General features: G+C 31.6%; 1 protein-coding gene and 1 long non-coding RNA gene across 6 annotated transcripts in view; one reads left to right on the forward strand and one right to left on the reverse strand.

Moving 5' to 3' along the window:
* fmnl2a (formin-like 2a) overlaps nucleotides 1–12723 on the forward strand; it is a 187905-nt gene that overhangs the window by 173535 nt on the left and 1647 nt on the right. Inside the window, exon 28 of one of the 5 annotated variants that reach the window (XM_061878975.1) lies at nucleotides 1519–2126. The exons of 3 other annotated variants lie outside the window; for them this stretch is intronic. In XM_061878975.1, the coding sequence (XP_061734959.1) occupies nucleotides 1519–1610 (92 nt within the window). In that variant the 3' untranslated portion in view covers nucleotides 1611–2126. Of the gene's footprint in view, nucleotides 1–1518; nucleotides 2127–12723 lie in introns of those variants that run through there. One more of the 5 variants, XM_061878977.1, reaches the window with a different exon arrangement.
* LOC133537876 (uncharacterized) overlaps nucleotides 1–12723 on the reverse strand; it is a 44270-nt gene that overhangs the window by 22330 nt on the left and 9217 nt on the right. The window contains exon 3 of the long non-coding RNA XR_009802868.1: nucleotides 7436–7519. This is a non-coding gene — a long non-coding RNA (uncharacterized LOC133537876). The remainder of the gene's footprint in view (nucleotides 1–7435; nucleotides 7520–12723) is intronic.

Consider the following 12723-nt stretch of genomic DNA (forward strand, 5'->3'; position numbering starts at 1 on the left):
CTGATGTTCTGTGTACCTACACTCTGTCCTCCTCCTGTCTAGGCCTGCTGTGTGTGTGTTACACAGAACATCAATTTCCACACTTCTATTAGCATCTTATATGTAATAGAAATGTGCAGAAGGGTGTATGATGTGTGGTCATTAAATATGTGTTCTGATTTATGTTCTTCACAGAAAATGAGCCAAAGTCAGTGAGTTTTAGTTAGAAAAATGAATTACTTGTATCATTTTTCTTTTAGTAAAAAAATGAAAACGGGTCCCACAGACCCAAACCCCATACAAGGGTTAAAATAAAATAAATTACACCAAATGCATTGATTGAATTTAAGTGACCGAACAGCTATAAAATTATAAAATGGTGTTGCTGAATAGACAATGTTTCTAATATTTTTTTATTTCTGACGGTTAAAATATTTTGACACAAAGTCAGTGAGTTTCAGTTGGAAAAATTTATTAATTGTATCATTTTTCTTTTAGTAAAACATGAAAATGAGTCCCACAGACCCAAACACCATACAAGGGGTTAAAAAAAAAATACACCAAATGCATTGATTGAATTTAAGTGACTGAGCAGCTATAAAATTATGGAAGGGTGTTGCTGAATAGACAAAGTTTCTAATATTTTTTATTTCTGATGGTTAAAATATTTTGACACAAAGTCAGTGAGTTTCAGTTGGAAAAATGTATTAATAGTATCATTTTTCTTTTAGTAAAACATATAAACGGGTCCCACAGACCCAAACACCATACAAGGGTTAAAAAAATAAAATAAATTACACCAAATGCATTGATTGATTTAAGTGACCGTGCAGCTATAAAATTATAAAAGGGTGTTGCTGAATAGACAAAGTTTCTAATATTTTTTATTTCTGACAGTTAAAATATTTTGACACTTACAAAGTCAGTGAGTTTCAGTTGGAAAAATTTATTAATTGTATCATTTTTCTTTTAGTAAAACATGAAAACGGGTCCCACAGACCCAAACACCATACAAGGGTTAAAAAAAAAATACACCAAATGCGTTGATTGAATTTAAGTGACCGAGCAGCTATAAAATTAGAAAATGGTGTTGCTGAATAGACAAAGTTTCTAATATTTTTTTATTTCTGACGGTGTAAATATTTTGACACTTACAAAGTCTGTGAGTTTCAGTTGGAAAACTGTATTAATTGTATTATTTTTCTTTTAGTAAAAAATATAAAAGGGTCCGACAGACCCGACCACGCAAGAGAGACTAAACATAGTTTGGGATGAGCTGAAAAATATGCCCAACCACTTTGAACATTCCTATTCTGATTCCATTGCGCAGGTGTACCTACTACTGTATCATATTGTACACTAACACAATCTACATCTTGTATTTGTTGGCGCTGACAGAAGCAGAGAAGATAACGATGCAGTGCTAGTTTAGCATTAACCTGCTATTGCTGACTGACGGTTATTGGCTTTGTGCTAACCGCTGCTTTTCTCACGTTGCCTGTCTTGTCTTGGCTGTTGTGTTTGTTGTCATTGTCGCAGTGCTGAAGACGGTGCCGTTTACCGCCCGCACCGCCAAGCGCGGCTCTCGGTTCTTCTGCGAGCCCGCCCTCAATGAGGAGTACCATTACTAAGCTTGTAGAACGCTCTCTTCTTCCCTTCCAAAAAAAAAAAAAAAGGTTGCTGGAACACGTCGTCCTTCTCTCTCTCTCTCCCCACTTTGTCCTGGAATAATAACTTTGCACGCTTTCTAACTTCTTGTGGGGTTGCCAACACATAAACCACACTTGCCCGAGTGAATGTGTGTTTAATCACCTTTCTCGACCTCCTAAGCATGACCAGGTGTTGGCGTGGGGCCACCTGCATGGAGTTCTGACCCCGCCTTTAACAATCATCATTTCATCATGTAGCTTTTTCCTCAGAGGTGACTTTTCTCTGCTGACTGTACAAGAAAAACTGCTGCTGGCTTTTATAACAGCAAGCTCTGACGTTTAGCTACATGCTGCCATCTAGTGGATGTGAATGGAAAGCCACCCTACAGACATACTAGACCAGGGGTCACCAACACGGGGCCCGCGGGCACCAGGTAGCCCGTAAGGACCTGATGAGTCGCCCGCTGGCCTGTTCTAAAAATAGCTCAAATAGCAGCACTTACCAGTGAGCTACCTCTATTTTTTTAATTGTATTTATTTACTAGCAAGCTGGTCTCGCTTTGCTTGACATTTTTAATTCTAAGAGAGACAAAACTCAAATAGAATTTGAAAATCCAAGAAATTATTTTAAAGACTTGGTCTTCATTTGATTAAATTAATTAATGTATTTTTTTTACTTTGCTTCTTATAACTTTCAGAAAGACAATTTTAGAGAAAAAATACAACCTAAAAAATGATTTTAGAATTTTTAAACACATATACCTTTTTACCTTTTTTAATTCCTTCCTCTTCTTTCCTGACAATTTAAATCAATGTTCAAATATTTTTTATTTTTTTATTATTGTAAAGAATAATATATACATTTTAATCTAATTCTTCATTTTAGCTTCTGTTTTTTCGACAAAGAATATTTGTGAAATATTTCTTCAAACTTATGATGAAAATAAAATAAAAATATTCTGGCACACTAGAAAATCTTTAGAATCAAATTTAAATCTTATTTCAAAGTCTGTTGAATTACTTTTCAAATTTTTGTTCTGGAAAATCTAGAAGAAATAATGATTTGTCTTTGTTAGAAATGTAGCTTGGTCCAATTTGTAATATAATCTAACAAAATGCAACTTGTATTTTAACCTATTTAAAACATGTCATCAAAATTCTAAAATTAATCTTAATCAGGAAAAATGACTAATGATGTTCCATAAAAATTTTTTTAAATTGTTTCAAAAAGATTCGAATTAGATAGTTTTTCTCTTCTTTTTTTCGGTTGAATTTTGAATTTTAGAGTCGAAATTGAAGATAAACTATGTTTCAAAATTGTATCATTTTTTCCCTGTTTTCTCATCTTTTAAACCGTTCAATTAAGTGTTTTTTCATCATTTATTCTCTACAAAAAAAAATGTACGATGGAATGACAGACAGAAATACCCATTTGTTTTATTTATATATATAGATTTATTTATTAAAGGTAAATTGAGCAAATTGGCTATTTCTGGCAATTTATTTAAGTGTGTATCAAACTGGTAGCCCTTGGCATGAATCAGTAGCCAAGAAGTAGCTCTTGCTTTCAAAAAGGTTGGTGACCCCTGTCGTAGACTAACCAGCTAAGGAGAGCGTGTTGACAATCACTTCATTATACTTGTTCATTATGCAATCATTTAATACATTTTCATTAGCTAGAACACCATTCAATTAGATTAGCTAAGTAAAACCATATTAGATGAATAAATAGATAGTACTTTGATTCCTTCAGGAGAGTTCCCTCAGGAAAATTATTAATTCATACTGGCTTAAGATTGACTTAAAATTAATGGTGAAAAGAAACAATTGTCCATAACACATTTGCTACAAGAGAGGAAAAGAAAACCTGAAAATCAGAGCAAACGCTGATTTCGTTAATGTCAAAAGACGAAGACACCAACGAGGGTTGTAGCCATTTGGCACAGTAGTCTGCAGTTGTTATGGTCAAAATACGGTTATAATGCAATTATTATGGTCGTAATGTGGTTATAATGCAGTTAGTATGGTCGTAATGTGCTTATAACCTGGTCTTAATACAGTGCATTTGCAGTTATTATGGTCATAATGTGGTTATAATGCAGTTAGTATGGTCATATTGCAGTTATAACCTGGTCATAATATATATGTTATAATGCGGTAATAATGCATTTATGTCATAATGTGATCATAACAAGGAGTGCAGTGCTAATGCAACGATAATGCAATTATGTTATAATATGATTATAATGTAATTATTTATGGTCACATTTGTGGTTGTAACATGTTTATAATGGAGTTAATAATGTCATAATGCGGTTGTAATGTAGTGGAAACGCGGGGATATGGTCGTAATGTGGTTATAACCTGCTCACAACAGTTACTAGGGTCATGGTGTGGTTATAACGAGGTCATAATGTGGTCATAATGCAGTTACTAGGGGGCATAATGTGGTCATAATGCAGTTACTAAGGGCATAATGTGGTCATAATGCAGTTACTAGGGGGCATAATGTGGTCATAATGCAGTTACTAGGGGGCATAATGTGGTCATAATGCAGTTACTAGGGTCATAATGTGGTCATAATGCAGTTACTAGGGTCATAATGTGGTCATAATGCAGTTACTAGGGTCATAATATGGTTATAACCTGGTCACAATGCAGTTATTAGAGTCACATTGTGGTTATTTTGTGGTTATAACGAGGTCAAAATGCAGTTATTTGGGTCTTAATGTGGTTATAATGAGGTCAAATGTGTTTATATTGTGGTTATAACGAGGCCTAAATGTAGTTATTAGGGTCATAATGTGGTCATAATGTGGTTATAATGAGGTCAAAATGCAGTTATTAGGGTCATAATGTGGTTATATTGTGGTTACAACGAGGCCGAAATGCAGTTATTAGGGTCATTATGTGGTTATAACGAGGTCAGAATGTGGTTATAAGGAGGTCAGAATGCAGTTATTAGGTTCATGTGGTTATATTGTTGTTATTACGAGGTAAAAATGCCGTTATTAGGGTCAATGTGGTCATAATGTGGTTATAATGAGGTCATAATGCAGTCATTAGGGTCATAATGTGGTTATAATGAGGTCAAAATGCAGTTATTAGGGTCATAATTTGTTTATATTGTGGTTATATTGTGGTTACAACGAGGCCTAAATGCAGTTACTAGGGTCATAATGTGGTTATAACCTGGTCACAATGCGGTTATTAGAGTCACATTGTGGTTATTTTGTGGTTATAACGAGGTCAAAATGCAGTTATTAGGGTCTTAATGTGGTTATAATGAGGTCAAATGTGTTTATATTGTGGTTATAACGAGGCCTAAATGTAGTTATTAGGGTCATAATGTGGTCATAATGTGGTTATAATGTGGTTATAATGAGGTCAAAATGCAGTTATTAGGGTCATAATGTGGTTATAATGAGGTCAAAATGCAGTCATTAGGGTCATAATGTGGTTATAATGAGGTCAAAATGCAGTTATTAGGGTCATAATGTGGTTATAATGAGGTTACAACGAGGCCGAAATGCAGTTATTAGGGTCATTATGTGGTTATAACGAGGTCATAATGTGGTTATAACGAGGTCAGAATGTGGTTATAAGGAGGTCAGAATGCAGTTATTAGGTTCATGTGGTTATATTGTTGTTATTACGAGGTAAAAATGCCGTTATTAGGGTCAATGTGGTCATAATGCAGTCATTAGGGTCATAATGTGGTTATAATGAGGTCAAAATGCAGTTATTAGGGTCATAATGTGGTTATTTTGTGGTTATATTGTGGTTACAACGAGGCCTAAATGCAGTTACTAGGGTCATAATGTGGCCATAATGCAGTTGTGGTCATAATGCGGTTATTAGGGTCACATTGTGGTTATTTTGTGGTTATAACGAGGTCAAAATGCAGTTATTTGGGTCTTAATGTGGTTATAATGCAGTTATTAGGGTCTTAATGTGTTTATATTATCGTTATATTGTGGTTACAACGAGGCCTAAATGCAGTTACTAGGGTCATAATGTGGCCATAATGCAGTTGTGGTCATAATGCGGTTATTAGGGTCACATTGTGGTTATTTTGTGGTTATAACGAGGTCAAAATGCAGTTATTTGGGTCTTAATGTGGTTATAATGCAGTTATTAGGGTCTTAATGTGTTTATATTATCGTTATATTGTGGTTACAACGAGGTCTAAATGCAGTTACTAGGGTCATAATGTGGTCATAATGCAGTTATTAGGGTCATAATGTGGTCATAATGCAGTTATTAGGGTCACATTGTGGTTATTTTGTGGTTATAACGAGGTCAAAATGCAGTTATTAGGGTCTTAATGTGGTCATAATGTGGTTATAATGTGGTCAAAATGCAGTTATTAGGGTCATAATGTGGTTATAATGAGGTCTTAATGTGGTTAAATTATAACGAGGTCAAAATGCAGTTATTAGGGTCATAATGTGGTTATATTGTGGTTATAACGAGGTCATATTGTGGTTATAAGGAGGTCAGGATGCAGTTATTAGGGTCATATTGTTATTACGAGGTCAAAATGCAGTTATTAGGGTCATAATGTGGTTATATTGTGGTTATAACGAAGTCATAATGCGGTCATAATGTGGCTATAACAAGGTCAAAATGCCGTTATAAGGGTCACAGTGTCGTTATATTGTGGTTATAATGAGGTCATAATGCGGTTATTAGGGTCACAATGTGGTTATATTGTGGACATAATGTGGTCATAATGAGGTCAAAATGCAGTATTAGGGTCATAATGTGGTTATAACGAAGTCATAATGCGGTCATAATGTGGCTATAACGAGGTCAAAATGCAGTTATAAGGGTCACAGTGTCGTTATATTGTGGTTATAATGAGGTCATATTGTGGTTATAATGAGGTCATATTGTGGTTATAATGAGGTCATATTGTGGTTATAAGGAGGTCAGGATGCAGTTATTAGGGTCATGTGGTTATATTGTTATTACGAGGTCAAAATGCTGTTATTAGGGTCATAATGTGGTTATATTGTGGTTATAACGAAGTCATAATGTGGTCATAATGTGGTTATAACGAGGTCAAAATGCAGTTATTAGGGTCATAATATGGTAATATTGTGGTTATAACGAGGTCATAACGTGATTATAACCAAGTTATAATGCAGGTGTATAATGTGGTGAGAATGCACACACATGGTGTCATGTTGTCATGGTAACAGTCTGTGTCGGCCACCATGACAACATGGGATCACATGAATCACATGATCACATGAATGATGTCACATTGAAACATGTGACTAGAAATGAAAACAGGAATATGAAGTTATGTCAGAATTATCTTAAATATTTGTATCAGGTGTGTTTGCCAAATGATTCTTATTCCTGACATTTACTAACAAATAATCGTTCGCAACCTCTAAATCATTTGAATCAATTCTAAATGATAAAAGGTCCTAGATTATTTTAATCAACTGTAAATTAATTTTATGCCTAAATCATGGAAAAAAAGCATATTATTGAATATGAACCTCAACCTGTTTTGTTCAAATGTAAAAAAAAAAGCTAGGAAATATCACCTCGTAGTCAATAAAGCCAGAGTCAAAATAATAGTTGGAAAAATAGTATGTTGAAATAAAGATGCATCTTTAGACCGACATTAATGACAAATATTACAAGACTTTTTTTTCACAGTTTTGCATCCTCTTTTACTAACTTGATGACTGAGATGATAATTCACTACTTGATGTTTTATTGCACATGTTGCATGCTGACTACTTGTCTGTTTTCCTGCTGTGTGTGTGTGTGTGTGTGTTACTTACACACACCTGCATGCAAGTTTGAGCTGTGATTCTTTGCATGAGTGCATGTTGTGTGGACTCCATGACAGACAGCTGGTAGCCTCTCTGCAAAACAACAACAACAACAACAAGTCATCCTCCTTGCTTTTTGCGGCCCTCTCGCACGCTTAGCGCCCCCTGCCTGTGCAGAGCCGCCGTGCAAATGTTCCCTCGGTAACGTCCCTTCTCTTTGTCCAGCCCTAAAGAGGAGTAACATTAAGTAACATTCCCCAATGTCTCCTCTGGTAGGACCCCAGTAGTGCTGCAAGTGTCCCCCACCTGGCAAGCAATCTTACTTCTTTGTCCTGATTTGACGCTAAACAGCCAACCCTCTTGGAAAACAACAACTGTAAGGATGCACTTTAGAGAAGTCAGTGTACAGCTTGCACTATCAACAAAAAGCTATACAAGCCTTTCAATGAACGGCAGCACTCACCTGTGTCGATACTAGCGATACATACCTAATGTATTGCAGCAACAGGATGTTATTTGGCATATAGAATATAATACAATTTTACAAATATTTAATTTAGCTGCTAACGTGCGCTAACATGGATCATTTCCAGTTTTCAAAACGATTCACTTATTTGCTATTTACCTCTTAATAACTGATTAAATAAAACATCCTGTTGTTTTTGTTCTTTGCATTAGTTGTGGGTGATACCACAAAATGGGTATTAGTCTGATACCAAGTAGTTACAGTATTGGCGTATCAATACTGACACTTTAAATGTTCCAGATCATTGAATGATCCCAATAATAATCAGACAAAAACACAGAATATCAAATATTACCATATTTCCTACTAAAAGTGCTGATTTAAATCCCTATTTCCTAGGTTTGTAAATCATAAAAATGTGTTTTTGATCATAATATCAATCTCATGACCACTTGGTTATTGTCAATATTTGTATCCATCCGTCCACCTTTGTTTATTACATTCAGAAGCTCAAGTTTAGCATTTCTTCTTACAGTTTGTAGTGTAGCATGTGTAGCTGTTCCTCGTCCTCCAGTGATAATGATAGCTTTAAAACATTTTGTTTATTTGGCGCCATGGAGGCGAGATTAACGAAAGTGTTCACAGCGCTTCACATTTTGTGTCACAGCCCTAATAAATGTGTGTGTGTCCTCAAAAGTCTACAAACAATACCCCATAATAATGAAAACATTTTTTGAGAAATTTTAGCAACTTTATTCAATATAAAAGACGAAGAAATCACATGTACATGTCCTCAAAATTCTACACACAATACCCCATAATGACAATAGGATTTTTATTTGTATTTATTTATATTATATCACAATTATTAAATATAAAAAAAAAAGAAATCACATGTACATAAGACTCCAGAAAACACAGAGATGTTCTACCTCATTCATTTGTTTTTGTCCTCAAAATTATGCACATAATACCCCATAATGACAATGTTTTTTTGTTTTTTTTTTAAATTTCAGCAAATGTATTAAATATATAAAAAAAGAAGAAATCACATTTACATAAGGAATACATTTGTTTTCGTTGTAAAAATTCTACAAATAATACCGCATAATGACAATGGGAATTTTTTTTATTTTTATTATAGCAAATGTAATAAATATAAATAAATAAGAATTCAAATGTACATAAACATTACATTTGTTTTTGTCCTCAACATTCTACACATAATACCCCATAATGACAATGTGAACATTTTTTTTTAGATTTTAGCAAATGTATTAAATATTAAAAAAAAGGAAGAAATCACTTGTACAAAAGGAATACATTTGTTTTCGTCCTAAAAAATTCTACAAACAATACCCCATAATGACAAAGGCAAATTGTTTTGTTTTTAATTTTAGCAAATATAACAAACTTGAGAACTAAAATGTACATAAACATGACATTTGTTTTTGTCCTTAACATTCTATACACAAACCCCATAAATACGATGGGAAATTTTTTTTCGGGGGGATTTTTAGCAAATGTATTAAATATAAAAAATGAAGAACTCACATGAACATAAGGAATACATTTGTTTTTGTCCAGAATTCTACAAACAATACCCCATAATGACAAAGGGAAAACTGTGAAATTTTAGCAAATGTATTAAATATAAAAAATGAACTCACGTGTACACAAGGAATACAATTCTTTGTCCTCAAAATTCTACAAATAATGACAATGAGGAAGACATTTTTTTAGAAATTTTAGCAAATGTATTAAATATAAAAAACGAAGAAATCACATGTACATAAGGAATTTGTTGTTGTCCTCAAAACTCTACAAAAAATACCCCATAAGAAAAATGGGATTTTTAAAAAAAAATTTAAAGAAATTTTAGCAAATGTAAGTATACAAAAACAAAGAAATCAAATCTGCATGAGGAATACATTTGTTTTTGTCTTCAAAATTGTTCAAACAATACCACATAATGAAAATGGGAACATTTTTTTATTTTTATTGTAGCAGATGTATTAAATATAAAAAAAACGAAGAAATCACATGTACATAAGGAATACATCTGTTTTTGCCCTCAAAACAACCCATAATGACAATGGTAAAATATATATATTTATTTTAGCAAATGTATTAAATATAAAAAACGAAGAAATCACATGTACATAAGGAATTTGTTGTTGTCCTCAAAATTCTACAAAAAATACCCCTTAAGGACAATGGGATTTTTTATTTATTTATTTTTTTTTAGAAATTTTAGCAAATATAAGTATACAAAAACAAAGAAATCAAATGTGCATGAGGAATACATTTTTTTTTGTCTTCAAAATTGTACAAACAATACCACATAATGAAAATGGGAACATTTTTTATATTTATTGTAGCAGATGTATTAAATATAAAAAAAACGAAGAAATCACATGTACATAAGGAATACATCTGTTTTTGCCCTCAAAATAACCCATAATGACAATGGTAAAATATATTTGAGTAAATGTATTCAATATAAAAAAAACGAAGAAATCATACGTACATAATAAGGAAGACGTTTGTTTTTGTCCTCAAAATTCTACAAACAATACCCCATAACGACAAAGGGAAATTGTTTTATTTTTACTTTCAGCAAATTTACTAAATACATACAATGAAGAAATCACATGTACAAAAGGAATACACTTGTTTTTGTCCTCAAAATTCTACAAACAATACCCCATAATGACAATGGGAATTTTTTATTTTTTTTATTTTAGCAAATGTATTAAATCTAAAAAAATGAAGAAATGACATGTAAATAAGGAATATATTTGTTTTCGTTCTCAATTCTACAAACATTATCCCATTATGACAATAGGAAACCTTTTTTTTTTTTTTTTTTTAGAAATGTTTGCATATGTATCAAATATAAAAAAACGAAGAAATCACATCTACATTAGGAATAAATGTGTCTTTGTCCTCAAAATTCTACAAACAATACCTCATAATGACAATGGGAAAAATATTTTTTAATTTTAGCAAATTTATTGAATATACATTAAAAAAAGAAATCACTTCTACATAAGGAATGCATGTTTCTGTCCTCAAAATTCTGAAAACAATACCCCATAAGGACAAAGGGAAATTGTTTTATTTTTAATTTTAGAAAATGTATTAAATATAAAAAAATTAAGAAATCACATACATAATGAATACATTTGTTTTTGTCCTCAAAATTCTACAAACAATACCCCATAATGACAATGGGAAACATTTATAATTTTTAATTTTAGCAAATTTATTAAATACACACAAAAAAAAGAAATCACGTGTACATAAGGAATACATTTGTTTTTGTGCTCAAAATTCTACACACAATACCCTATAATGACAAAGGGAAATTGTTTTATTTTTAATTATAGCAAATGTATTAAATATAAAACATGAAAGAAATCACATATACTTAATGAATACATGTGTTTTTGTCCTCAAAATTCTACAAACAATATCCCATGACAATGGTAAAACTTTACATTTTTAAATTTTAGCAAATAAAAAGAAAAGAAATCACATGTACATAAGGAATACATGTTTTTGTCCTCAAAATTCTACAAACAATACCCCATAGTGACAGTGAGAACATTTTTAATTATAGCAAATTTATTAAATATACAAAAAAAAAGAAATCACATGTACATAAGGAATACATTTGTTTTTGTCCTCAAAATTCTACACACAATACCCTATAATGACAAAGGGAAATTTTTTTATTTTTAATTATAGCAAAATTATTAAATATAACACATGAAGAAATCACATATACTTAATGAATACATTTGTTTTTGTCCTCAAAATTCTACAAACAATATCCCATAATGACAATGGGAAAACTTTACATTTTTAAATTTTAGCAAATAAAAAGAAAAGAAATCACATGTACATAAGGAATACATGTTTTTGTCCTCAAAATTCTACAAACAATACCCCATAGTGACAGTGAGAACATTTTTAATTTTAGCAAATTTATTAAATATACAAAAAAAAGAAATCACATGTACATAAGGAATACATTTGTTTTTGTCCTCAAAATTCTACACACAATACCCTATAATGACAAAGGGAAATTGTTTTATTTTTAATTATAGCATAATTATTAAATATAAAACATTAAGAAATCACATATACTTAATGAATACATTTGTTTTTGTCCTCAAAATTCTACAAACAATATCCCATAATGACAATGGGAAAAATGTATATTTTTTAATTTTAGCAAATTTGTTAAATACACACACAAAAAAAAGAAATCACATGTACATAAGGAATACATTTGTTTTGTCCTCAAAATTCTACACACAATACCCTATAATGACAGAGGGAAATTGTTTTATTTTTAATCATAGCAAATTTATTATCGTTTTTTTTTAATTATAGCAAATTTATTAAATATAAAACATGAAGAAATCACATATACTTAATGAATACATTTGTTTTTGTCCTCAAAATTCTACAAACAATATCCCATAATGACAATGGTAAAACTTTACATTTTTAAATTTTAGCAAATAAAAAGAAAAGAAATCACATGTACATAAGGAATACATGTTTTTGTCCTCAAAATTCTACAAACAATACCCCATAGTGACAGTGAGAACATTTTTAATTTTAGCAAATTTATTAAATATACAAAAAAAAGAAATCACATGTACATAAGGAATACATTTGTTTTTGTCCTCAAAATTCTACACACAATACCCTATAATGACAAAGGGAAATTGTTTTATTTTTAATTTTAGCAAATGTATTAAATATAAAACATGAAAGAAATCACATATACTTAATGAATACATTTGTTTTTGTC

The sequence above is a fragment of the Nerophis ophidion genome, linkage group LG19, assembly GCF_033978795.1.
Source record: "Nerophis ophidion isolate RoL-2023_Sa linkage group LG19, RoL_Noph_v1.0, whole genome shotgun sequence".
NCBI lineage: Eukaryota > Metazoa > Chordata > Actinopteri > Syngnathiformes > Syngnathidae > Nerophis > Nerophis ophidion.